The following is a 26,651-nucleotide window of genomic DNA, read 5'->3' as shown; positions in this document are numbered from 1 at the left end:
TGGAGAATAAGCCTATCATTGATAAACAAATTGACTTCGCTTTCTCAAAGATGACAAACAGCTGTTGCTTCTTTGTCCCAGAATCGAAGGGTGTGACCTGATATTTGTAGCACCTGGGAGGAACTTTTTCAGCCTACGGTCTCCTTCTTGGGCCTAAATCTACAAGCTGATCTCATGGATGCAACACCAGCTTTATACCCGTCTCCCCCTTCTTGTGTAGCATCTTGCCTAACTACAAGATCTGGAGGACTTGAAAGTTTGTCACATTTTAGGGATATTTGGGACATTCCCAATAAAGATACAGTGGTACCTCGGGTTACATACGCTTCAGGTTACATACACTTCAGGTTACAGACTCCGCTAACCCAGAAATAGTACCTCAGGTTAAGAACTTTGCTTCAGGATGAGAACAGAAATCGTGCTCCAGCAGTGTGGCAGCAGCAGGAGGCCCCATTAGCTAAAGTGGTGCTTCAGGTTAAGAACAGTTTCAGGTTAAGAATGGACCTCCTGAACGAATTAAGTACTTAACCCGAGGTACCACTGTATTGCCTAGCTGTGCATTTTGGAATTCTTTTCTTAATTCAGCCTAATGCAGCTACTTTTGCTCTCTTTTTCATTGGTTGTAGACTTTAATGAGAGAATACAGTGGTGCCTCGCAAGACGAAAAGAATCCGTTCCGCGAGTCTCTTCGTCTTGCGGTTTTTTCGTCTTGCGAAGCAAGCCCATTAGCGGCTTAGTGGATTAGCGCTATTAGCGGCTTAGCGGGCTTAGCGGATCAGCTGATAAGTGGCTTAGCGGATCAGCTGATAAGCGGCTTAGCAGATCAGCTGATAAGCGGCTTAGCGGATCAGCTGTTAAGCGGCTTAGCGGATCAGCTGATAAGCGGCTTAGCGATCAGCTGTTAAGCGGCTTAGCGGCTTAGCGGATCAGCTGATAAGCGGCTTAGCGGCTTGAGAAAAAGGGGGGGAGGAAAAAAACCCTGCAGGAACTCGCAAGACATTTTCGTCTTGCGAAGCAAGCCCATAGGAAATTCGTTTTGCGAAGCACCTCCAAAACGGAAAACCCTTTCGTCTAGCGGGTTTTCCGTCTTGCGAGGCATTCGTCTTGCGGGGCACCACTGTATTAATGCTGCTTCATGGTTGGTAGGTTTGGAAGATGGAAGGTGCAGAGAAACAGTTTGATGGGAGTTTGAATCTGAACAGTTGGGTTTTTGGTGGGATGGTGTTCAAAGAGAATTAGACAGATTCATGGAAGACAAGGCCAACTATTGCTACTAGCCACTACCTCCACAGTCAGACACATTGATACTTCTGAAAACCAGTTCCTGGGAAATGCAGGAGGGGAGAGGGCTCTTGTGCTCAGGTCTTGTTTGTGCACTTCCCACAGGCAACTGGTTGTCCATTATGAATACAGGATGCTGGACTAGATAGGCCACTGGCATGATCCAGCAAACTCCTCTTATGTTCTTAACTGGACTGTAAAAAGCCTGGGAGGCTGCAGGAATCCTACTGTTCTGGGAATCTGATGTGGAAACAGTGGGCGGTTTTAAACTAAATGGTTATGCCTGTACAATCACTTCTAGCTGTGCAATGTAACTTCTTCACACACACACTAAATATGCTATTGGGTTTCTCCAACCCTCTGGAGCAGATTCAGGGACACAAAGTGAGAAAGAAATAAAATCCTGTAATGCTAACTCTGGGCTTTTCATTGCTTGGGGAAATGAGAAGCGCATTACTACACATAACAGGAATGAACAACACGCACTTTCAGTCTTTTTTTTTCTTAATACGTGGTTTGTTTGTTTTTAAATGGTTTATTGCATGATCCAGGGAGTATCCTCCTAACTGGATTTAGAATTGCAGGGAAAGAACTGGGATTGCAAAGGAAGAAGGATTGAATGTGCTCCTATTCCCACCTCAACAACCACACCCCAACCACAGCTGCTGGCAGCAAAGGAGCATCAGGGACTTCTTACTCATGAGTAGGCTGATGACTCTGGGGCTGAAGAGGTATGCTGCATCATTGTTCTCCATCCCGAACCAAAGCTTTTTACACTGGCGCTGGGGTATGGCGGATGGCTCCATCTCCTCCTCTGACAGTTCCTGGGGTTCTTCATTGGATATCAACCCAGAAAGCCACTGTAAGGGATGCTCAGCATTGGATTTAGGGGGCCTTCCCTCTCCTCAAGATCTTTGACCCATAGCGTGCCTGGTTCATTCTCTGAGGCGTCAGTGTCTGGCCCTGGTCAGAGCAGCTTACCATTGAATAGGTACGGACAGGAGGCTAAAATAAAGCAAATTCATGTGCCTAGCTAAGCTGATGCAGTGAGCCTTGTTGTCTCTCTCTGAGGTGCACAGTTCACATAGACACTTTTGGGAAGGGATGTGCCATGTGGTTTGCTGGTTCCAGCTGAGCCAGTGGAAGAGTCTTGCCGTCTCACCTCTTCTGCACATAATGCAGGCAGATAGAAATAAATCTTTATCAACCAGAGAGACCTCTGCTTTTGATTTGTTTTGTAGCAATTTAGTTATTTCACGCATATACCACCTTTGTCTTCCAATGATATCAAGGTTGTTTATATCAGAAGCTCGTCCTACACTCAAGTAGGACCCTGGTAGAGACACATGCCCGACTGGCATGTTCTCTCCCTCCTGCTTGTTCGTTCAGGAGCTTCATAAGTTTTCTTCAGCCCGAACATCACAGTGACCGATGCCAACAGACAACAGCACACTTAGGGATCCGCAAAGTCTTTGCAGCTTGCGTAACAGACCTCAGCTACTCAGCATTTTGGCTAATCTACTGTATTTACATATAAACACACACGGAGCACTGCAACATGGCTCCCTCTCTCTCTAGCATCAGACAGCAAAGAGAAAAAGAACAAAGGACAATAGTGTCACTTCACAGAACACAGTGACACAAACATCCTGTCTCCGTCACTTCCCACTCAGTGGAGTCAAAACATACACCGTCATGTGATAGACAACAATCCCATGACTGCAATCATGAAGCAGGAATTCTAACAGTTTACGCGGTTCTCCTTCTCCACATTTCATCCTCACAACAACCCTGAAAAGTAGGCTAGGTTGAGAGATGGTGACTGGCTCAAGGTCACCCAGTGAGCTTCATGGCTGAGTGGGGATCCAAACCCTGATCTCCAAAGTCATCGTCCAACACTCTAACCATTACATCACAGTGTTTTACTGTGAACCAAGGAAGACATCAGACACTCTTGGAAGATATTTTTGGGATTGAGGAACCACTCATTTATATTCTGCCTTTTTGCAGAATATACCACAGCTAGAGTTTACGTGGTGAAGGGGAACCTACCTTATCTTTTGTTCATGATATTTACTCACATTTTCAAGAATGAGAAAAGGGACATAACTGCCTTGTGATGAGTATAATGGCTACCTCAGTTTTTCATCCCATATATCACAAGTCCTAAGCACTCACAATGACCTACATGATAAACTTCTGCTTCTGTCTATAAACATACATATTCCTGAATAATTTATAGTTAAAAGTGCTTTGGGGCATCATTTCCCATGTTTGGGACACAAGTGTGCACACTCCTAACTGGATTTATAATTGCAGCAAAAGAACTGTGCCTGCAAAGGAAAAGGATTAAATATGTCAATATTCCCATAAGCCCTCCATATACCGTATATTATTCAGTACCGTCTCATTCATTCCACTGCTTAAACTTTAAGAATGGCAGCTGAGCCTGACTTTCCTTTCTATCCCTTTACGCTCAGTACTGAGCTATTTTTGAAAGCCTGAAAATAAAACCTTTTATAGCTCAGTTGCTTTTCCAATTCATGATGGCCTCGGCTTTTCCATAAGATTTTCTCATTCATCCAAACAAGTATTCATTTGCTCTTGGCTGTGCATATCATTGCAATCTTTGCTGGAGAAACATGCAAAGGAAACATTTGTCATTTGGGCTCTCAGTTCCCACAATTTGTCTTCTTAATTCAGAAAGCAGTTGGCTCCATATGTTCCAGAGAAAATCTCCAAAAACTGTTATGAATAGGCTGAGAAAATTCAAGGCAGAGGACTCTAGCTTTGCAGAGAAGCGGGAAGTATTTGGACCATAAGATGGTTTCAGAACCAGTCTCATCCATGAATCTGAACAATGACACCTTATTTGTATGAACGTCTTTGTACAGCATTATTTGAATGAACATCTGCGTTTGTCTGGATGCAGAAAGTGAGAAATAGAGGGGTTGAGCAGGGTAGGAGCTTTGTTGTTGGTTGAGAAGAACAGAACAGAGACTCCTCACCCCTAAACATGGGCTAAGTTTTTTAGTTGTTGTGCACTTATTTCAAACAGCTTCGTCTGCAATTGAGTATTGCCTATCCTTGGTTGTTCAGAAAGAGGATGATGATCCAAGTCTGATCAACCAACATCCGGCCCTATCAATTGACAGAGTAAGGAAGCTGTCTCAGTTAGCAGTTATGGAGGAAAGGGGTTTTCAGCAGCCTCCCTCTGAACTCCCTAAAATAAGCTGTTACTCTCAGGTGTGGGGTAGGACGCTGTCCCATCACCAGTGCTGAAGTAAGATTCAGCTACTCATTTGTATGTGGAATTGGCTAGGGTGCCATCTTGTCCTTCTCTCCAGGTGGCAATGAACTGTGAGCAGGTCCTGGTTCAACCACTCTTTGCTGCTGAAGCAGTCATGGAGACTGGATTGCAGAGAAGAAGAACACAACTTGCCATTGCATTCTTCTCCAGTGTTCTACAAGAGAGGTGAACAGCCTCAGGCCACACCCATCCCTGGACCAGTCAAGGTTTTGTTTTGGTTTTTAAATCATCCAGATGCTTTGTTATCCCAGCTCCAATGGAGGAGAATCCTTGTATCAACTACTTAGAACAGGTTTGGCATTTTTTGTCCTCTGATTTCAGTCTGAGCCTTTGATGACCTCTGCATGAATTCTGCTCCAACTTGAGTGGTGGTGGGGAGGCTTGGCTTTAAATGCAAACTATTTCAAATTTCTCCTCCCATCCCTAATAGGATGTAGGATCTTTGATGCACTTACCTTACCTATGAGGTGGCCAAGGGGACTTTGTGAGTGTCCTTTCATTCTTCAAATAATATCATAGGAACATAGCAACGTGGGAAGGAAGGTGCTTTGTACAGAGTGAAACCATTGGTCTGTCTAGCTCAGTACTTTCTACACTGACTGGCAATGACTCTCCAGGGTTTCACATGGGGCTCTAACAGTGCTACCTGGAGATGCCAGGGATTGAATTTGGGCCCTTTTGCACGCAAGGAAGATGCTCTGCCACTGAGCAACTGTTATGCAGAAGCAAACATGCAGCTGCTTCTGCATAACACGTGAAACACTTCTCCATGGATTAAGAAACGGAATGATTTGGGAAGGTTGGACTGGGTTTAAAAAGGTAATGAATCCTATTATTTCACCATTGCTCAGGATAGCGTAGGAAGAATTTGTAAAATATGTTTTCGCTTTTGTGGTTAAGTCAATTGCTACTTCCACTGCTTCCATCCTACCTTTTAAAATTATTATTTTGCAACTGCATCACTGAGCACATTGAGGAGGGAATTGCTTTGGAAAGTCTTTTTTTTTTTCAGAATTGTGTTAAAACTCAACCAGCCATACTTCCTCATAACATTAAAACAATTTGGAGGAGATTAATTATTTTAAATGGCCTGCAAAACTTCAATGGAAATTACCCGTACCGTTTCATGCAATGCAAATCATACATAATTACATAGCATTATCTGGTTACTTACCACATAAACAGGAAAGTTAATTGCTTCTATCTGAAGCAGATAAATATGCAGCAGGCAGCTGCTGTAGTGCTCACCCTTTTTACTATTTCACAGGATATGTTTACCTCACAATAAAATTCACTTCTTTTGTTCTTATGGTACCTTGAAATAGAAGTGGATGCCAAATGCAAAATAAGCATGCTAATGAGCAGAATTAAAAATATCCCAGTAACTATTAGATAAAAAAAGCAAAAACTGAATAAAACTATTTAAAGAACAGATTTAATTTGGGGGGCTTACTCTATAAAAAGCGGGCACAAAGTAGTCTGTATAATTCATACTGCTGTGGTCATCTGCTATCTGAGGTAAGCCAGGGTGGTGTAGTAGTTAGAGTGTTGGACCTAGGAGACCAGCGTTCAAATCTCCACTCACTCATGAAGTTCACTGGGTAACCCAGAGACAGTCACTACCTCTCAGCTTAACCCACGTCACAGGGTTGTTATGAGGATAATATGGAGAGACAGGGCAAACACGTATGCCACTTTGAACCTCTAGAGGAAATGTGGCATATAAGTGCAATGATATATAAACCTGTGAGAGCTCCTCAAACCTGCATCCTAATTATTGCAGCAAATAGGTTGATTTCCTGTTTTGAGTCATCATTTAATTTCAGAATCAAGAGAGAGATTTCCCAATTGTGAACAGACTTGCAAACCATAAGCTGTATTTAACAAAGTCATGCTCAAGAGTAGACCCATTGAAATTATGGACATGACTAAGGTCCATGCACTTGGAATCCTCTGCCCATTGGATACAACCCGCAGTCATAAAAGAAACAGATAAAACCCGTAAGACGAACCCTACTGGTCAGACCAAAGGCTCACCTATTCCAGCATCCTTTTCTCACAGTGGCCAACCAGATACTTTGGAGAACCTCCCTAGTAGGACCTGAGAGGACAGCAGTCTTCCCACTTGTGGGACCAGGAACTGGTATTCAGAGGCAAACCACCTCTGAATGTAAATGTACTATAGCCATCATGGCTAGTAAGCATGGATAGCTTTGTCCTTCATGAATTTTTCCAATCCTCATTTAAAGCCACCCAAGTTGATGGTCATCAGTACCTTTTGTGGGTTAAGCCAAATTCCACAGTTTAAGCCAAGTGTTGCTTGAGGAAGTTTGTTTTCTTTGTTTCTCCTGAATCTTCCAACATTCCATCTGATTGGATGGTCCAGAGAGTGGGAGGGGAGACAACAACCCTGTCCACTTTCTACACAGCATGCACCATCATATGCACCTCTATCATGTCCCCTGGAAAATATAGCACCAAAGAATCATGGGAACTGTACCATCATATACACCTCTGTCATGACCCCTGGAAAATATAACATCAGAGGTTAGAACATGGGGTCTATGGAGAGACCCACACTATACATTTAAAGCATAATCAACACTCATTTTAAAGCACATGGCTTTCCCCAAAGAATCATGGGAACTGTAGTTTGTAAAGAGTGCTAGGAATTGTAGTTCTGTGAAGAGAAATCTACCATCCCCATGATTCTTTGTGGGGAATCACATGCCTGAAATGTGTATTGAAGGTCCTTAAATATGTGGTGTGGACCTGCCCCATTTATTTGCTAACTGTGCCTAGTCCTCTAACTATACAATGGTACCTTGGGTTAAGTACTTAATTCATTCCAGAGGTCCGTCCTTAACCTGAAACTGTTCTTAACCTGAAGCACCACTTTAGCTAATGGGGCCTTCTGCTGCTGCCGCACCACTGGAGCACGATTTCTGTTCTCAGCCTGAAGCACTATTTCTGGGTTAGCGGAGTCTGTAACCTGAAGCGTATGTAACCTGAAGCATATGTCACCTGAGGTACCACTGTACTGCGTGACATTTCATATTTATTTGTTTTTATCCTTGAGGGTAGTATATATTACAGTGGTACCTCGGGTTACATACGCTTCAGGTTACATACGCTTCAGGTTACAGACTCCGCTAACCCAGAAATAGTGCTTCAGGTTAAGAACTTTGCTTCAGGATGAGAACAGACTTCCAGAACGAATTAAGTACTTAACCCAAGATACCACTGTATACCCCCTCCTCATTCATCTTGAGAACAAGCTTACAAGGAAGGTGAGGCTGAAAGAGACTGAGTAGCAAGGCGATGGACCATAATTTAGTGATAATGCACACTGTTTTGTATGCAGGTTTAATCCCTGATATCTATTTAAAACAGGGGTGGGGAACTTTACTTTTTGTGGAGGGCTGCATCCCCATAGGGGTTAATTTGTGAGGGGCTGCATGCCAGCTGGTGGGCAGAGTTTGAGCTGCTGATTGGCAAAGACATTCCTTTTTTGATTAACTAATCCCAAAAAACGGATCGCCCTGCTTCAAATTTACTTCAGATTAGAATTCCCAGTCCTATTCAGGTCTACGCAGATAAGCTCTACTGGGTTGGAAAAGGTTATAGTAAAATAAGCATACAGAGGATTTTGATTTTTTCTCCAGTACAACTGACCATACAGCTACTGTGGGGGTGGGGAATCCTTTCTGACTTTAATGTGCTACACACACACACACACACACACACACACACACACACCTACCAACTTGTTCTCAGATGGGTGGGGCACTATTTCTTTCCCCCAAAGTCTTGCAACCAAGAAAAAAAAGTTCAAAAAGCAAACATTGATTTATTTCTATTCAATAAAATACAGTGGTACCTTGGGTTAAGTACTTAATTTGTTCCAGAGGTCCATTCTTAACCTGAAACTGTTCTTAACCTGAAGCACCACTTTAGCTAATGGGGCCTCTGCTGCTGCCGCGCTGCTGGAGCACGATTTCTGTTCTCATCCTGAAGCAAAGTTCTTAACATGAGTTACTATTTCTGGGTTAGCGGAGTCTGTAACCTGAAGAGTATGTAACCTGAAGCGTATGTAACCCGAGGTACCACTGTACTGCCCTTTCCAGTTGTTCTGAAATTACATAGAAAGAAGCAATTGCACAGGAAGGAACTCTGACAGGATGTGAGAGTGGGGCAGCTCCAGGAGACATTGGGGCTAAATAAAATGAGGCCTAAATAACTTGTAGCCCCTGAGAAGCAGGGTTCTCACCTGTGATGTAAAAGCATCAGGTAGGAAGTGATGGTGCAGACCCTTCTCTAAGCCCCTGAAGAGCCACTTCCAATTGGAGTCAACAGTACTAAGCTGGATAGATCAATGGTAGCTTCCTGTTCCTATGGTTATTCAGCAAACATGTGACCAAGTAGCAAATTCCATCCTGTCTGTGTCTGCCTCTCTGTCCACTATAGTTACGTAACTGGTTCTTATACAGGGAGAGAGATCTGAAAGTAGCCCTCTGGGATAACAAATGCTGGTGGCTTTGTTTTCCAAGAATTGCAGAAACCAGACTTTTCAGGTTTTTCTGCTGTCGTGATCACCACCACTCACAACCTGGATCCCTCTAAGGCAGCATTCCCCAACCTGGTGCCATGCTGGCTGCAGCTGATGGGAGTTGTAGTCCAAAACACCTGGAGGGCACAGGTTGGGGAATGTTGCTCTAAGGGAAGCAGAGTGAGTTGCATATGGTTGGAGAGGGTTCTTTTCAGGCAGTTTGCAGAGCTAAACCTGCTTAACTCAAACAGTAGAAGTATGTTTACTTCCAGGCCATTCTGTGGGTACTCCTTTTTACAAACAAATTTGTTGGGGAAAGGGCTGGAGTTGTTGCTTTTATATTTAAAAAAAGAGGGGCATTAAGTTTCCTGAAGTTTCTAGGCAAAATGTCTGTGATGTGTCTTTGCAAAGTTTCCACAAAAAAAATGTATATAAAAGAAGATGAATCAGATACTTAATGTTCCATGATTTTAAATTAATTCTTCTTGGAAGTGTCCTGGTTGCATTTATGCTGCAATACCATACTAAATAATTTCACATTAAGCTTAAGTTAAACTCCGTTAACTCTGGTTTCCTAGAGCAAGGTCAGCAAAATATTGAATATATTTCAAAGGAATTGTATAAAACACAAGACTTTTTTGTGCTCATTGGCGCTGTCTGTTCTACAGGCATATTGATGTTTTTATATATTTATTTGGCTTCCTTGATTGTGGCACACTGTCCTCTGGGTTATGCACCTTTACAGTCCAATCCTATACAAAGCGTACTCAGAAGTTAGCCCACAGAATTGCATGGGATTCCCAGGAAAGCATGAATAGAATCGCAGTCTTAATCAGCGGGAAGGTGCTGTGTGAATGAGCTTTCTTTGGGGCAGTAGTATGGCTTCAAATGGGGTAGGACCTTAGGGTCTCACCCTACGCTTTGAGCAGATGGCCCTCTCTATTCTGTGTGGCAGAACGCCGGGACCACAGTGAAGTGCGCAGCACAAAGCTTTGGAAAGACAACAGCATCAAAATGAGGGCACCAGGCTGTGCTGAGAGCAGTACTCTGTAAACAGGCGCATCTGCATTGCAGTCTTGTTTAGCCCTAGTTAAAGCGGCAGCACAGCCCAAAGTAGGCTGGCAGATAAGTAGCACCTGCAAAAGGAAAGAGCAGCTTCTTCTAGAAAATCAGCAATAGACTCAGAGCACCAGTTGATGAGCTTTTGATGTTACTTAATCAGCCAGGACAAATTAAAGGTGATCCTATTATTTCAAGATGAGCATAGTGATATAAAGCACTGCTTTATGTAGGTCCCAAGTGGCAGATGTAACGCAGCTGTGTCAGACTTATTGGACAGCACCTCTCCCAATTCTGGCTGAGACACTGGAACTCATACATACTAGTGAATGAACTTTAACTAAGGCTGCAGTCCCAACTCCACTTACCTTGAACTCAAGGGGGAATCTGAGCAGAAACGGTTTGGTTCATGCTGTAAATTTAGCAAGTCTCTTACCTGGATTCCATAGCTGTCTTTGGCCCTAGCACACCCATTGATTTTGTTGGTTACATTTCTATTGCACTTCCTTCTTATGCTCAGTAACTAAGGCTATGGCCCTATACAATTTACACAGCAGCAAGCCTCACTAAACTTAGACTCATAGAATTGTAGAGTTGGAAGGTACCTGGAGGAACATCTAGTCCAACCCCCTGCAATGCAGAAATATGCAGCTGTCCCATACAGGGATCGAACCTGCAACCTTGGCGTTATGAACACTATGCTGTAACCAAACCGTACAAGGATTTCCTTCTGAGCGCACAAGATTACTTGGGACAGTATGTCCCTGCATCCCTCCTCTTTGTCCTCACACAGAGGTTGCACCTATGGGTTGGTTTGGTTGGCCCTTGCCAAAAGCCCAGGCCCAAGGAGGGCACAAAAACCGAACCTCTCCACTCTGGCTTAGAGTGGCTAGAAGCCAGCCTGCCCATCCACGCACTGCCTGGACTGCCCTTCTGCTGCTCTGGGCATCTGGACAAGGTTTTAAGGCTCCTCCAGGTGCCACGGTGGATTAATTCAGTCACTGGTATGGACCATAGCAACAGCTCTGTGGGGCCTCCTTCTCAGTTGGCCAGCAGTGCTATTAGAAGTGTGAGTGGACTCAGAGGGGAGAAAGAGGGAGAGAGTAATAAGAGTTGCCAGAGGAGGAAAAGGAAAGGAAAGGCAGAAGGAGGAAGAATGGAAAGCAGTGAGTGGAAGGAAGGAGGAAGGCTGGGAGGCAGGTAGACAGACTGATAGAGGAGGAGGAAAGGCAGAGCAGAGCAGACCCAATATTGACGGCTGTGGACTTTACGCTCTCAAATTTCAGCGGTGCCTTGTGTGGTACTAAAATTCGGTGCCCCTGCCTCTCATGCTCCATTCTATAGCATTGTCACAGCACCCCCTGCAGCGTAGCGCCCAGTGGTGCTGAACCAGTTGTACTGCCCTAAAACCACCTTTGCATGGAGGAAGTCACTGGAAGAGCGCGAAAGGCAGTGAGAAGGAAACTTTTGGGGTTTCTGGTCCTTGGTCTCCGATACATCTCATTGCCAAGGGTGCAAGTGATGCGGCAGAGTGCCAATACAGCTCACTGCCAAGGGCACAAGAGCTGAGGTACACCTCTGTCCCTGCAACAGCCTTGATGGCACGTTCAGCTAAGTATCAGTGCCTTGTCCAAGTTCCCCCAAGGAGCTTCCTGGCAGAGTTGCGATTGGAACCTGGGTCTCAGCCCAACATCTAACCACCATCAGAGCGGATGCTCTATATAGCCAGAAGAAAGATCATTTGCAGTATTTCCCAAGGAAGATAGGGTAGGCAGGCAGGTGTGGAGTTGGCTGGGTTTGATTGGCATTGGTTTCAGCTCCACATGGAGCAGGTTCTTGCGCTCCTGTCGGACTAAGAGATCACCCTGTCACCTCTCCCGCCTTCGTCATGCAAGGCGGGGCGGGGCGGGGCAAGGAGGGTCGTGGGCAGCGGCCAGGGGTGGGCGGGGCCTCGCCGCCTGCACCTGTCCGCGGGGCGCCCGGAGCCCCGCCCTTTCTCCTTGGCTCCTCCGCAACGCGGTGGCCGGCCGGCCGGGCTGGGCTGTGTTTGCGCGCCGCGCCTGGGCGGGGGAAGCGAGTCCCCAGCCGCCGGGAAGGAGGATGGCCTGCCTGCTGGACTCGCAGCCCGTGGCCCGCTTCCAGCGCTGCTGCGGGCTCTTCCCGGCCTCCGAGGGAGCGGCGGAGCAGGCCGGCAAGATGGGGAACGGCAGCCCCCTCCACCTGCCCGCGGGGGACGTCGCCAATGGGCGCAGCAGTCCGGCCAAGCAGCGCGCCCACCCTCCGGCCCCCGGCGCCGCCAGCAACGGATGGAAGGTAAGAAAGTTACAAAGGGAGAGGAAGGGGTTAATTGATACAGCGTCGGGGAGGGGGAGAGGAAAAGGTCCCGGGGCTCAAGCTGTAGCCTCTGACCCAGAAGCGCGTCCTAGAGACAGATAAGGAGCTTGGCACGTTGGACGGAGGAAATGGCACCTCCTTGAATGCAGGTGAGTTGCGAGAGCGCGCGGAATGCTTGCTACCCCGAGGAAATGGACTCTTCTCAGTCTTGCGCAGGTTCCCCCTGTCCGGGTCTCTCGCCCCACGATCTCGCTCCTTTCCCCCCCCCCTCTTTTTCTCGCGGAGGCAGATGGATTTCCTGTTGTTCAAGTGAGGAAGGTGAAAGGGAGGGGAAGAGGAAAGAACTGCAGCCCCCGTTCCTTAGCTCAGCAATAATTGAGTTGCAAGTCTAGGACATCAGGGATAGCCGAAGATATTGTGCAGGACGCTTTTCATTCCAAGCCGAGCACCGCAGCCTTCGACCTCGGTTGTGCTGAGCTCGGGTTGACATGGCAGAGTACAGATATGGAAGGCAGACTCTGCAATATCACGGAACGAGATTGTTGCAGAAGAATTTGGCAGTGTTATACCTACCTGACTTAATATGTAGCAAATTTCCTAGGCTGCTTTATTTTTCAGGTTAATTTTAAATGAAAGCAAATTGGGTGATTATAGGATAACCGCCGCCCCCTTCCCCAAGAAAAGGACTAGCGGGTGATGAGATACTTGCTTCAGGATTTGTGAATGAGTTGACACTTTCCAAAGAGTTGCTGATTTGCATTCATTTGAAATAAAGTACAAAATCAGGGTCTAGTGTGACAGAATTGAATTTGACCTTACATAGGTAGGGTGATGGCATTTTCAGTGAGAAACTAGGTGAAGAATTGGACTCCGCCCTTCAATAAAACTGAAAACGTGAACATTGTATTCCTTCCTGCTCCCAGAACTGATTAACTTCTATGATGTCAGAAGAAAATTATAATAAACCTCAGATATTGTGACATCATAAACCTATTGGCTTGGATCAAAAGATGTTAACTTTAAAGGAGTTCCTCCAATTTAGCCCTTACCCCAGATTGTTTAAAGGCTCTGTTGATCCCAAAGCAATACTTTTGGGTGGGATCACAGGTGGTTATAGGGAAGAGTAAGGACTGAGAAACTTTCCTATTCTACAGTTCCTTAAGTAACCTTCGTATCCTAGCCATTGATTTCCTTTGTACCACCAGACTGGAATGATTCTGTACTAACACAGGCAGGAACTTGATAAGGTAATGTTGGCTTACTCTTTGAAACTGCAACGCTTCCCTTGAGCATGGCAAGACTGCTTGAGTGTTAAGAGATCTCCCCCCCCCCTCACAGTACTATGTCATAGAATTCCATGGAGACCATTGTGCACAAATAGAAACAATATGACTCTGTGATAATAGCTATTGTGATATGCCCAAACTGAACTCTGTTGAAAAGAGACACAAATTAATTAATTCTGATTGTGTGGGCACTGACGCACCAAGATTCAAGTGTGCTACCTGCGTAGCACTGCTAAAGAGGGTGTATGTGTGACTTTTATGAAATACTTCACTATTCAGGTGGACTTTGTAGATGAGCTAGTAATATCTGACCACTTCAATTTGTTTATCCTCTTGTCTCTAAAGGCTGGAGTTTTCTGAGCAGGGATCTATCACGTAAATGTACCAAAAGTCTCTTCCCTTTGTATTCTGTCCTCCCATGCTCCATTTATTATCTTATTTGTTTCCAGCTTATTGCTTCTGCACTTTACAGTGCAGTCCTACATACATGTTTCCTTGGAATCAAGTCCCATTACGATCCACAGGACTTATTCCCAGAAAAGTGGTTCTAGGGCTGCAGCTTTAATTTTTCTTTCTTATGCTATTGTTGTTCCTTCATAGGAACACAGCAACTTGTCTCATGCCAAGTGCAGCTCTTCAGTGTCCCAGACGGGCAACGTTCTGAGCCCTATCTAGAGATGTCTGGGCTAATAATAATAATAATTTATTATTTATACCCTGCCCATCTGGCTTGAACCTGAGACCATTGGCTTACAGAGCGGATGTTGCGGCCCTCCCTGCCTTCCTCCTCTTCCTTTTCCAAAATTTGGTTTGTTTCTTGTGTCATCTCAGCCAACTACTTTCCTCCTGAATCGAGTTCATTTCCCTCCCCCCTCCCCTTCTTTTGTTCCATAGCTTTCTCATTTTTCCCTTTCAGATCCTCTCCAATCCAATCCAAGCAAGCCGGTCTTTACTCTGATGTGAAAAACCCTTGCATCAATCCAACAACACTGGGAGGGTGAAAGCTTCTTCATTCACACTCTAGTGGGATAAATGAGCTTTTTCATATTCAGAATAATGGAAACATTAAAAAAAAACTTCTTTCCACCTTAAAGATCTCCATTGCCTTGCTCTTTCCTACCATTCCACTTACTCTGTCCTTCACATGTGCTTTTTAAATATATAACACACATACTATATGCTGGTGTGCAGATTTTGCTTCTCCCCCACCCCTTCTCCAAGATGCTTTTCCTCCCTCCTTCCCTCAATCAACACATTAGCTTAGAACTATGCAGAGCAGCTCCAAAGAGCAAATTTCTAACGCAGGTGTGGGGGTTTGGCCCTCCAGGTTTGGCCCTCCAGGTGTTGTTGAGCTGCATCTCCCATCAGCCCCCGCAAGCATGGCCCGTGGCCAGGGATGATGGTAACTGTACATCTGGAGGGCCAATGGTTCCCCATGAAAAAGATGGGGAGTCATTTAATTTCTCTCTTAGAAAAGCCAGGCACTCACATCTGAATGCTGCGGTTCATGGAGAAAGTTTGGGCCCTGTCAAAAGGAGGTGGGGAATAATTCTACCCTTCCTTCCTCTGGTGTGGCAAGCAGCTGATTGGAAGAATCCAATTCTGTTTCTTCTCCATGCCTGGTTCATTTCTGGTGCTGGGCTTTGGGTTTGGACAGTTGACTTCAGGAATGATGATTCAACTCTCTCCCTTTTGAGGTTATAATTAGATAGATACAATTATGGATAGACGCATGAAAGTGATGGTGTCTGCCACTGTTGCATCTAGTTTGGCCCCCATAAAGGTAGTTCTCCACTTAAAATCTAGCAAGATCTCGTATAGGGTCTGCTTATGTTATGTGAAACTGACGTCGCCTTGTAGGTGTCTTAAGACCCTAGCTGCCACTTTTACATGATTTCAAAATCATTAAATCTGCAAGGTATGCTAAAATCCTACTTGCCTTCAGCTCTGCACCATTTGGTAACTGTACAGCAGAGCTAATGTATTTTAAATCCTGGAGGCCATAATACCTAAAAGACTTTCTTAATTTTGGATTGCATTGCCTTCAGCATTTTACAGAACAATATTAATTTGGCACACAAATTATAGTTAATTTAAAAAATAAGCCTGACTAAGTAGAGTCAGGATTGGCTATTGTGCATTGTGTGGGTCTGATTACGAGTAACACTCAAATTCTAATCCCAAATCTGAAAACACCTATTTACTTGCCTTCGGCAACTCATTTTTCTACATAAAGTAGGGGTGATGGCTACATTGGAGTAGTGGAGCTTAATTTATTAATGTTGTACAACCCTTTGAAGATACAAAGCTCTAAATGAATGCTGAGGATTAGTATTGTCGAATCATGTTCCTCAGTTGGGTATAAAACTATAGAAACTCAATACAATATTGCAATTCTTGTGCTGGTGAAAGGTAAGGAGGAGGAGCAGGTTTGAAGTTTTATGGCATTATGTTTATTGCTGAAAGCAGAACAGGTAGGGGTATTTGTGTAGAAATGCATGTGTTCATGAAGAAAAAATCTGGTTTACAACCACATGTTATAATCTTCTGCTTTAGATGAAGGCTGAGCCAGATCTGATAAACTGATGCAGCAGAATTTTGTGGCACACAGACTTTCCTAAATGGAAGGGAATCACATTTTTGAATGCTCCGTGGTGACAAATAGTCCCTGTGCATTGAAAACTAGCATGTCTTTTGAAAATTATTCTTGAAATTACTGTCCCTCCCACGTCTGGAGCTGAGCTCAACTGAATACTGTTTGTAACTAGATCATGTGTTTAATACTTCATAAGGGAAATTTAATAATTTAAGACACTTGCATCCTTCAGTAAAGTATAACCATTTTTAGATTGCTATGGGAGTCTCACAAAGAATTTAGATTCAAACATCCATGTAACATCTCTGGAAAAATACAGGGGTGGTGAGTTTAGACATGTCTGCTGCCTAGAACCTGAACAGAGCCTTGAATGCACACATTTTTCATTTTTGTGGGAGACTTGTGCCATTGAGAGTGCCTACAGTCCTGTTTTCACATCACTTTTCAAGGGAACAGGTTGTGAAATATACAGGGAATGGTCCCATCAACACTGCCACAGCCTCTTAGGAAGAAGGACAATCAATTCACAATTGTTGTAATATCCAGTGACAACTGGAGGTAAGCCTGCAAGTTGCAGGCATCTAGGTGCAGCCCTGGGTACAGTGTGTGGCTCTTTGCCCATCAGAGATTTAAGCTTCTCTCAAAGTCCTGTTGTAGCTGGTCCAGGATAATGTTACAGGATAACTCATGTGCATCACAATAGGAGAGCATTCCCTACATGCTTCTTGGAGTCAGAAAAACAGAAAGGCTTAATCGCTGCCAATGATGGCAAGGTGCTTATATCTGGAGGCTATTCACAGAAGTCATTAAAAACTTGTTGCCAACACAGCTGCCCTGCTCTTTAGCTGTTTTCCCTTCACCTTTATCTTAACCACACACAACTCCTCTTGTCCCTAGGTTCTGTGGGATTTCCCCACAGCCTATTGTTTTTCATCTCTCTCCTTTTTTGCATCGCTTCTCATCCTCCCATATTTTCCATCTGTCCTTTCATCATGTCATACTTCTGTATCCAGGTCCTCTCTGACCATTGTTGAGTTTCCTGCCCAATGTTCTTTGTAAACTGCTTAGAGGTGTTTTATGCTAGTAAGTGGTGTGCATTTTTAAAAAATGCACACATTTTGTTTTTATTTTTTGCATGTTCATCCTGCCCTTTCTGCAAGCAACCTGGGATGGTCTACTGTACATAATTTCCCACATTTTGCCCTCAAAATGTTCTTACCCTGGTAGGTAGAGAGATGAGGGAGGAATTCACTTTGCTTTTAAAGGCAAACCAACCCAATTTTCACCAACAATACATGAACCAACTGTTTGCAAGCAATGCATGAACCAAAGCACAGTCGTCTTTCAAAATTTTCACTACTCTGAATTTTGCAGTGCAGTGTTCCCACCAAGCAGTGAGTTCAAAAATACATATTCCATGCTAAAGTGTGCATGAAATGAAAACATTAAAAATGCATTGTATTGGGGAAAATTGCCTTGCAAAAATGTGCATATTAGGCTAAACTGCATTAAAAAATGTTTATTTTGAGAAATTCACACTTAAATGCTGACGAATTTTCAAGAGGACTTTAAAAAAATCACAAACTGATGTGAAAATGTAAAGAACTGAACTTAAGAATGGAAAACAGAGAAACTAAGAGAGATCAAAATTGTCCGTTTCACCTATTCCTCGTGGTAGACTTTGCTGAGAGAAGAATGCATTAAAGTCACACACTGAGCTTTGTGGCTCAATGAGATTTGAACAGCCACCATACCAGACTGGCTGGCAGTTTACTGCTCCCAGGGCCCTGTTTCCATTTAGCTTTACACTTCCTGTCGGCATCCTTCCTCCATGGAAAGCTGCCTTTATACTGAATCAGAGCATTGGTCCATCTAGCTCAGTATTGTCAACACTGACTGCTAGTGGTTCTCCAGGGTTTCAGGCAGGGATCTATCCCAGTGCTACCTCTAGTGCTTGGTGTTTTTGGAGTATACAGTCATGCTGGCTGGGAATGATGGGAGTTGTGCTTCAAAATCTCTGGAAGCAGCGGATGCTGCTTCAGACCATCGTACAAAAAGGAGAGACCTTACGAAACAAGCTGCTGTCGCTACTCACTATGTTGTTGTTCAGGCTGCTTATCCAGTCTGACCTCAGAGTTCAGTTCAGATGAATTTACCACTGTTGAAGTCGTGCCCCAAAAGTGTCTTCAGTCTATTTGCTTATTCCATTTCGTTGTGTAAAATAACTTATTGTGTAAATATTATGTGTGGAAATGAACACTGTGATGAAGCGGTGCTGTTGCCTGGAATGAAAAGGAAGTATTAAAAATGGAGTTGCCTTGAAGGAAATTACTCTGAAAATCAAGCAGGAAGAAAATATCATTAACACCAGTTAAGTTATGTGGTTCAAACTTCCCCGCACAATGCATTTCATAACTATGCATTTGTTTGGTTTCTGGATGGACAGCCCCCCCCTCTCCCTCTCCCCCCTGTTTTCATTAGATTTGCATAGCTTGTTCACTTAAATAAAACTGAGCTTTCCCAAATATAGTTAGAAGGGGACAAATAAGGCCAACCCATCCGTGAGGCAAGGAGCAGCAAATCTGGCCTTCAAGGAATGCATCTCCTGCTGCTACTCCTGTGGTGGCAGCTATGGCTGTGGCATGCTCCTTGGAGACTAGATCTGTCTCCTCCCTTTCAACACCTTCCCCACAATGATGCCTCTACCTGGTGGCTTCTTGGTGAATAGGAGGCTATACTGGTCTCATCCCACCCTTTGGGAGGAAATGGTGGGGGCTCCTGGGCTCTGCACCCCCTGGGTGTGATTCACAGTGGGCCCCTTCCCACGTTGGCCTTTGGTTCCACTTCAACCATTGGGTAAGGTTGATTTGAGTGCCCCCTGTTCTCAGTGTAGATCTTTATTCCCCCCTTCCATGTTCTTGACATAAATCTTCACTCACATCTTCTTCCCTGATGGGGAAGTCACCATTTTGTGGTTCCTATCTGATGTCTTTCTTATCTTGGCCTATATAATGTTTATGTTTCTTTGTTTGTTATTGTTTTATATCATCCTCAGCAGGATAAGTGTTTCATTAATCGTTGATGGCTATATTGATTTTTAAGTAATGCTAGTTTTTGTACTGGCAACTTTGCCCCTCTTTATAGTGCCTTGGGGAGGCAAGGATGTCAGTGAGCAAATGCTGGGTCTGCTGTCTCAGTCACTGAGAGTAAGATGCCTGCATCTGCCTTTGCAACTATCCATGCCACCTTAGAAAGGTGTCCCTCGTCCTTTGAGAGCAGTTGGCTGTTTGGGAAGGCATATGCCTAAGTGGAGATTTTCCTTTTGTTTTCCAACGAACAGCTCCCCCCCACCCCAAATACAAGAAGCAAAGGAAAACTTAAAGGAAATGCTGTATCCTGTCCTCTGCCCCCACTGCCTGCACACATCAACACTCACATAAGAACTTCGTTGATTTGTGGGTGTTAATGGTATTCTCAGACTAGAAAAACACTTTTCTGTTGAGAAAATAAATACTGGTTGCTTGTATCTTGTCCAAAGAAGAAGATTTTCATTGTGTGCCATTCACTGCGATATAGTAACATTTAGATAATATTGCAAACAAAATGAAATGAAGTCTGAGGTTTTAAATAATCAGCCCTATAAGTTTTTGTTCTGATCACAGGGACAGATTAAATTATGGTGTCTTGGTTCTCCTCCTTGTTATGTATTCAGAACAATACCTTATCAGCATAGTATCTTGTACAACATGGATTTGATTCATTATTTGCTTATTATTTAGTTGGTTTTAGCTTAGGAGCAAATAAAAAGCAGGCTGTTACTTCTTGAGCTACGTTAGGCTTTTAAATTTTTTGGTGCATTACCAGCTTTGATTGTTTTGCATGATGTAATAGATTAATGTGGGTTAAAAGACATTTTTAACAAATTAAATTTTTAAAAAAGGCCAGTTAGGCAGGAAATGCATTGCACCCATGTGTTAAAACATGAGGACCCAAATGTCACATGCAAAGAGATCATTTGAATAACAAATTAGTTTCTGGAGGCTGTTAGAGTGGTGAAGTAAGATTGGTTTCTCTTCAGCAAAACATATTAACCTTTACAAAACAATTTCTCTTAGGACTGTTCACAAGAATACGTTGTAAAGAATTATTTCTACTACTACCTGTTCAGGATTTCCGCTGCAATGGGTCAAGAGGTTTTCTACATCACATTCCTCCCATTCAGTTACTGGAGCATTAACCCCTATGTTGCCAGAAGGCTGATACTTATGTGGTCTGTAAGTATTGCTCGGATTATTACTATATATGTTCAAGTTGTTGTAACATTATCAGCTGTTTTTTCTCTAGCTTTCTGGTTGCCAATCAAGCTGTATAACTTTTGACATTTCTAGCAACGAAAGATCTAGGGACACCCTAAAGACTAACAGCTTTCTTGGACTAGACTCTACTTCATCTTGCATCTAAAGGGAATGGATTCTAGTCAATGAAAATACCTCATACCATAATAAAATTGGTTGGTCTTTAAGATACCACAATGCATGCTTTTGTTTTGACTGCAACATAATAGCATGTCCACCACTCTGGAAACAGAAAGGATGATAGTGTGCCTTCTAAAAAGGTAACATTAAAAAACGGTACTTATTTTATAGGTTGAGCTCAATTTATATGCAATTATAATTTTTGTATTAAATTCATTTTTTCGAAAAGTTTCACCTGAAGTTCAAAGTTCTTGTCCCCAGTTTGGAATGTACAAGTGTCACACTTTACACAACTGGTAGTGCATCCAGTTGGTGGTTGATTCCTAGCATGTGTTCATACTGTTTTGGGATGCACCAGGATAAAAATTTAGCAAACATAACTTCATGCTCTTGCAGTATTTGAAAATCTGTGTGGGGGGTTTTTTGGGGGGGCGTGTTTGTACAGTTGTGGTGGACATCCTTAGGTTCAACATTGTTTGGTATCAAGTAGTGCAAAATTAGTCAGTGGCACTTATTTCACTGATTTTTGAATCAGCCCTATACAAGACGTCATTCCATAGTTTTAATATATTGCTTTGAAGCCATAAAAAAGAAACATGGCACCAACCAATCCAACACTTTCAACTCCAACCCAAAGATTCCATTGTGAAGTAGATGCAAGAATCTGTACCGGCATTCTTGCACCAGCACTGAATAGCCTTTTGAGAAAAGGTAGAGCTTACCTTCATTGATATTCACCCCTGACAGTGTGTGTCCAATGTCTCTGCAGGAGATGGTTGGTTGGTGAGTGCTGTTGAAGGCGACAGCCCTAGCCACCAACTGAACTTTGCACACACACCTGATAGACACCTGGGCACATACCGGTAAATTGTGTGCATTGGCAGCCTCTTTTGCACTGTGTCGAAGCCAGCAGAGAATACTTGGCAAGGATCCCTGTTTCTGTGCCCAGACCTCCCTCAGTGAATTGGGGCAATAAAACACTCAGTTACAGAACTTCCGAGCCATGTTATTGCTTTAGTTTTCACATGGGTTAACGCTTGTTGCAAATTTACACATCTCTCAAATGCTCTCCACGCTCCATGTTCTAAAGACAAACAAACAAACCCACCTTGCCACGTGAAAATGGAGATCATATGATCCTCCCATGCAGCTGTACCCACCTCAGTGACAGACAGTGTAAATTGGCCTTCATATGCTGTAGCTGAACTGAACCTGGCAAACCTTGCTTTTTAAGTTGAAGTACTCACGCCAGTTGGTTGCACTGGTTCTCCCTCATCGATGATTTTAGACTTGCTAGCTTTTCATGAGTTTTAGGCCCAGGCTTTCTGGAGGACTTTATTCATCCACACACACCTGCCTGGGCTCTGAGATCTTTGGGTGAGGCCCTTCTCTCAGTCCCACCACCTTCATAGGCGCGCTTGGTGGGGATGCGGGAAAGGGCCTTCTCAGTGGCTGCTCCCAGGCTTTGGAACTCTCTCCCTAAAGAAACTAGACTGGCTCCCTCCTTGTTGTCCTTCCACTGGTAAACAAAGACTATTTTATTTCAAAAGGCCTTTGGGGACTGTTTTTTTAAAAGAAAAGAAAGGAAAGGAAAAGAAAGAAATAGCTTTGCTGTGCTGTACTGTACTGTTTTTGGTATGTATATTTTAAAAGGTTTAAATTCTGTTAGATTTTAATTACTTTTCAGCTATTATCTTTTAGCCTTTTGTATTTTATCTGTGTTGTTTCAATTTGTGTAAGCCGCCTTGAGTCTTGCTCTGGGGAGGAAAGATGGGATATAAATAAATGTTATTGTCATTGTTGTTATCAGAACTGGACACAGAATAGTTTGGGCTAACCGACTGAAAGCAGACAGTGAGCTTTGTCCCCCGCTCTATATTCATTCTCCAAAATCCATATTCATGCCTGTATTTTGAAGCTGCTTAATAAAATAATTCTTGACATAAACTTAAAACTTTTTGCAGCTGTGTGTAGTAGTGACCTCTGCTGGAGCCTGCTGGGTGTTACTAAGAAAGACCAAACTGATGCATGGTGTTTCACCCTCTGTTCTCCCTCTCCCTTGTAGTTCAGATGTTTTTTTGAAAAATCTCAAACAGAAAAGATGAGGGGGAGAGACCAATATGTTCCATTTTTTTTGAGTAAGATGCATTACTTTAGGCAATATCTCTGGGTCCTAAGGAGAGTGTCTCCCTGCTAGAAATAGACATCATTTTCATTCCCTGCATGCTGGAGATAATATATAGGTACGTTCAATAGTTTCTCCCAAGGCTTGGTGCATTCAAATGGTCATTCTTTGGTTAACACACAGGCAAGCCAGTTGCTTAATTTGCTAAGTTAAAAAGTATGTGGAGTTGTGACTCAGTGGTGGAGAATCTGCTTTGCATTCAGAACGTTCCAGGTTCAATTCCCTGCATCTCCACATAGCACTGGGAGAGAACCCAGCGCGAAACCCTGGAGATCTGCTGCCAAGCTGTGTGGACAATACTGAGCTGGGAGAATTGATGGTCTGACTTGGTTTATGACAGTTTTCTAGGTTTCTAATTTTTGGGGGGGAGGGAGGGGGCATTTTTAGGCTTGTCAGTATATCACAGCGTTTAAGTATTGGGAATGATGCAGTAGCCACTTCTGTCTGAAAACTATATTTCTGCTAGAATTAACACACACAAAAAGTGAATTTATAGGTAACTTGTGTTTAACAACGTTCCACGCTGCCTGGTATTGGGAGATGTTGCTGCTGCACTCCTGCATGTTCCTCAGATAATGCCATTCGACATTCCAGAGCAAAAACTATGACGTCTCCCACTTGGGGAGACAAACCTAAAAAGTATTGTGGTATGTACCTGCTTTCTCACACCAGCCCTGACATCCTCTGCTTCTGGAATGTCTTGAAAACCTCAATTTCATAAGGAAATGAGAAGAGCCTGATAGATCTGGCCAACAGCCCAACTAGTCAGGATCCTGAACTCACGGTAGCCAACCAGATGCCTGTGGGAAGCATGCAAGCAGGACGTGAGCACAAGATCCCACTGCTCTCCTGCGGTTTCTAGCAAAAAGGAATTCAGAAGCATTACTGCCTCCCATTGCTAAGAGTCATTGATAGCCTTGTCAGGAGTTCAGCCTACACTCGAGTAGGACCCTGGCAGAGACACATGCCCGACTGGCATGTTCTCTCCCTCCTGGTCGATCGTTCGGGAGCCTCAAAAGCTTTCTTCAGCCCGAACATCACAGTAACCGATGCCAACAGACACTGGCACACTTGGGGATTCGCAGCTTGCGTAACAGACCTCAGCAACTCAGCATTTTGGCTAATCAACTGTATTTACATATAAACACACACGGAGCACTGCAACATGGCTCCCTCTCTCTCTCTAGCATCAGACAGCAAAGAGAAAAAGGACAAGGACAATAGTCCCACTTCAGGGAACACAGTAACACAAACATCCTGTCTGCGTCACTTCCCACTCTGTGGAGTCAAAACATATACCGTCATGTGAAAGACAACAATCCCATGACTGCAATCATGGAGCAGGAATTCTAATAAGCCTTCTCCTCCATGAATTTGTTTACTCCCCCTTTAAAGCTCTTCAAGCTGGTGGCCATTGCGGCTTCCTTCCTGTGGGAGTGAGTTCCATTGTTTGTCTTAAATCTCCCAACATTCAGCTTCACTGAATACTCACAAGTTCCAGTGTTATGGGGGAGGGGGACATTTCTCTGTGAATTTCCTCTATGCCAGGCATAATTTTATCAACTCCTATTGTCTCACCACTCACCTTGTCTCTAAACTGAGAACTCCCAAATGCTGCAAGCTTTCCTCATAGGGAAGTTGCTTCATCAGCTTTCATCAGCTTCTTCCAATGTTAACTTGGACGTTATATATTGCCTCATTCTTCACATGGCAGGAATGGTTTCAGCAGGTTTTGTTCATGAGAAACTGAATTTCTGAGCAAGTAACCTAAATGGAATGAACTGCCATGCAGTTTTCCAGTTACATTGTTGATCTTATTTGACTGCATTGACTTGGCTAGAAGATGCAAAGCAGTCTTTAAAGGTAAAGGTAAAGGTACCCCTGACCATTAGGTCCAGTTGCGGACGACTCTGGGGTTGCGGAGCTCATCTCACTCTATAAGCTGAGGGAGCCGGTGTTTGTCCGCAGACACCTTCTGGGTCATGTGGCCAGCATGACTAAGTTGCTTCTGGCAAACCAGAGCAGCGCACGGAAACACCGTTTACCTTCCCGCCGGAGCAGTACCTATTTATCTACTTGCACTTTGATGTGCTTTTGAACTGCTAGGTGGGCAGGAGCTGGGACCGAACAATGGGAGCTCACCCCGTCACAGGGATTCGAACCGCCGACCTTCTGATTGGCAAGCCCTAGGCTCTGTAGTTTAGACCACAGCGCCACCCGCATCCTAAAAGCAGTCTTTATTTGTACTAAATTAAGACTGGTGTGGAAATATGTAGGCTTTAGAGTTTTGCAGCAGCACACACCCCTCCAATGCCTTAACAGGCATGTATCTAAGTTTTAGCAGTTCATTAGCAATTTGGAAATTGTTGCCACATTGGTGAAAATAAGAGGGCTTTGCTCCAATCTCCTTGATTTGTTTTTTTGGAGATAAGAAATCTGGTTTTGAGGGATCTGTAGTTGGGGAGGAAACTGAATGACAAACTGATCAACTCTGAAAAGCAGGTGGTGTAAAACATATATATGTATTGCATTAGTCTGTGTCCCAAAGTTTACTGGAACACTCATGGATCAAGGAAGTTGGTTTTCCTATTGCCAGGTTGCACGAGGAAATACAGAGAACACAACTCCTATTCAAAACAGGCTTTTAAAGCATGTGGGAGAAGAATTTTCCACCTGCTTAATCTCAGTGCTATTGTAAGCAGATTGTTAAGCTATTTGACTATCATGGTTCTCCATATTGTTCAGAACCTGCGGGGACAGGAATTGCTCCATAGCAGGAATAAACCTCCAGATCTCTCTCCTTGGCTTTCGGAGTTCTGCCCAGGCTTCACCCTTCTCCACAACATGCCCAGTTCTGCACACACTGTGAGTGCTTTTACCTGACTGGACCAAGAAGTTTTTGGGTGGTGGTCTAGAAACCACACTTTTGTGTATGAAAAGTTCCTCAGGAGGGAATGTGGCCCTGAGGCTGGCAAAAATTCCACACGCCTCCCTGCTTTATAGATTTACAAATGCACACCGGCATGTGCTGGCAGCTCAGGGACTCAAGCAGCATATATATGTGTATCTATGTTGAAGGGCTGAGCAGTGTGGACTTTGGCAGGGGAGTGTTTCATGTAAACTGATAGATTGCAGAAAAACAAGATGCCTGGCAGTAACTGGTGGAGAAATATTAGTGGTTGGACGATTTATTCCACCCCACCCCACCCCACTCCAGAAAACCAAGAGTGTCTCTACAAAGTGTGCGCTGAGGTTTTTTCCAGCATTTTCATGATTGATCTCATTTTTGCTGTTCAGAGCATCTGTTCAGACCCCTCAAATATTTCATCAACAATGAATGTGCCTCATTGTATTCAATCATTAGATTTTAAAATGTGTGTTCTGCTTTTTGATGTAAAATACAACCATTGCAACTGTGTCAAGAGTAATTTTGACACAAATTTTAAAGTGAGGCTTGTCTCAAAAGTACTATTTTACAACATGCAGAGAATAATATGCATAAACAAAACAGAGAGAGGAGCTGAGGGAAGTCTTTGGAGGCTGGGAGAGGGAGGGGGGAAATGTAATTGGTTACAT

The 26,651-nt window shown here is 43.8% G+C and overlaps 1 protein-coding gene across 2 annotated transcripts in view; it reads left to right on the top strand.

The window, feature by feature from the left end:
• Nucleotides 1-12,192: 12,192 nt before the first annotated feature.
• SGPP2 (sphingosine-1-phosphate phosphatase 2) overlaps nt 12,193-26,651 on the top strand; it is a 32,467-nt gene continuing 18,008 nt past the window's right edge. Inside the window, exons 1-2 of one of the 2 annotated variants that reach the window (XM_028731058.2) lie at nt 12,193-12,512; nt 20,531-20,689. In XM_028731058.2, the coding sequence (XP_028586891.2) occupies nt 12,300-12,512; nt 20,531-20,689 (372 nt within the window). In that variant the 5' untranslated portion in view covers nt 12,193-12,299. The remainder of the gene's footprint in view (nt 12,513-20,530; nt 20,690-26,651) is intronic. The other variant, XM_028731057.2, reaches the window with a different exon arrangement.

The sequence above is a fragment of the Podarcis muralis genome, chromosome 6 (genome assembly GCF_964188315.1).
Source record: "Podarcis muralis chromosome 6, rPodMur119.hap1.1, whole genome shotgun sequence".
Classification (NCBI taxonomy): domain Eukaryota; kingdom Metazoa; phylum Chordata; class Lepidosauria; order Squamata; family Lacertidae; genus Podarcis; species Podarcis muralis.
This window is presented reverse-complemented; position numbering and strand designations above follow the sequence as displayed.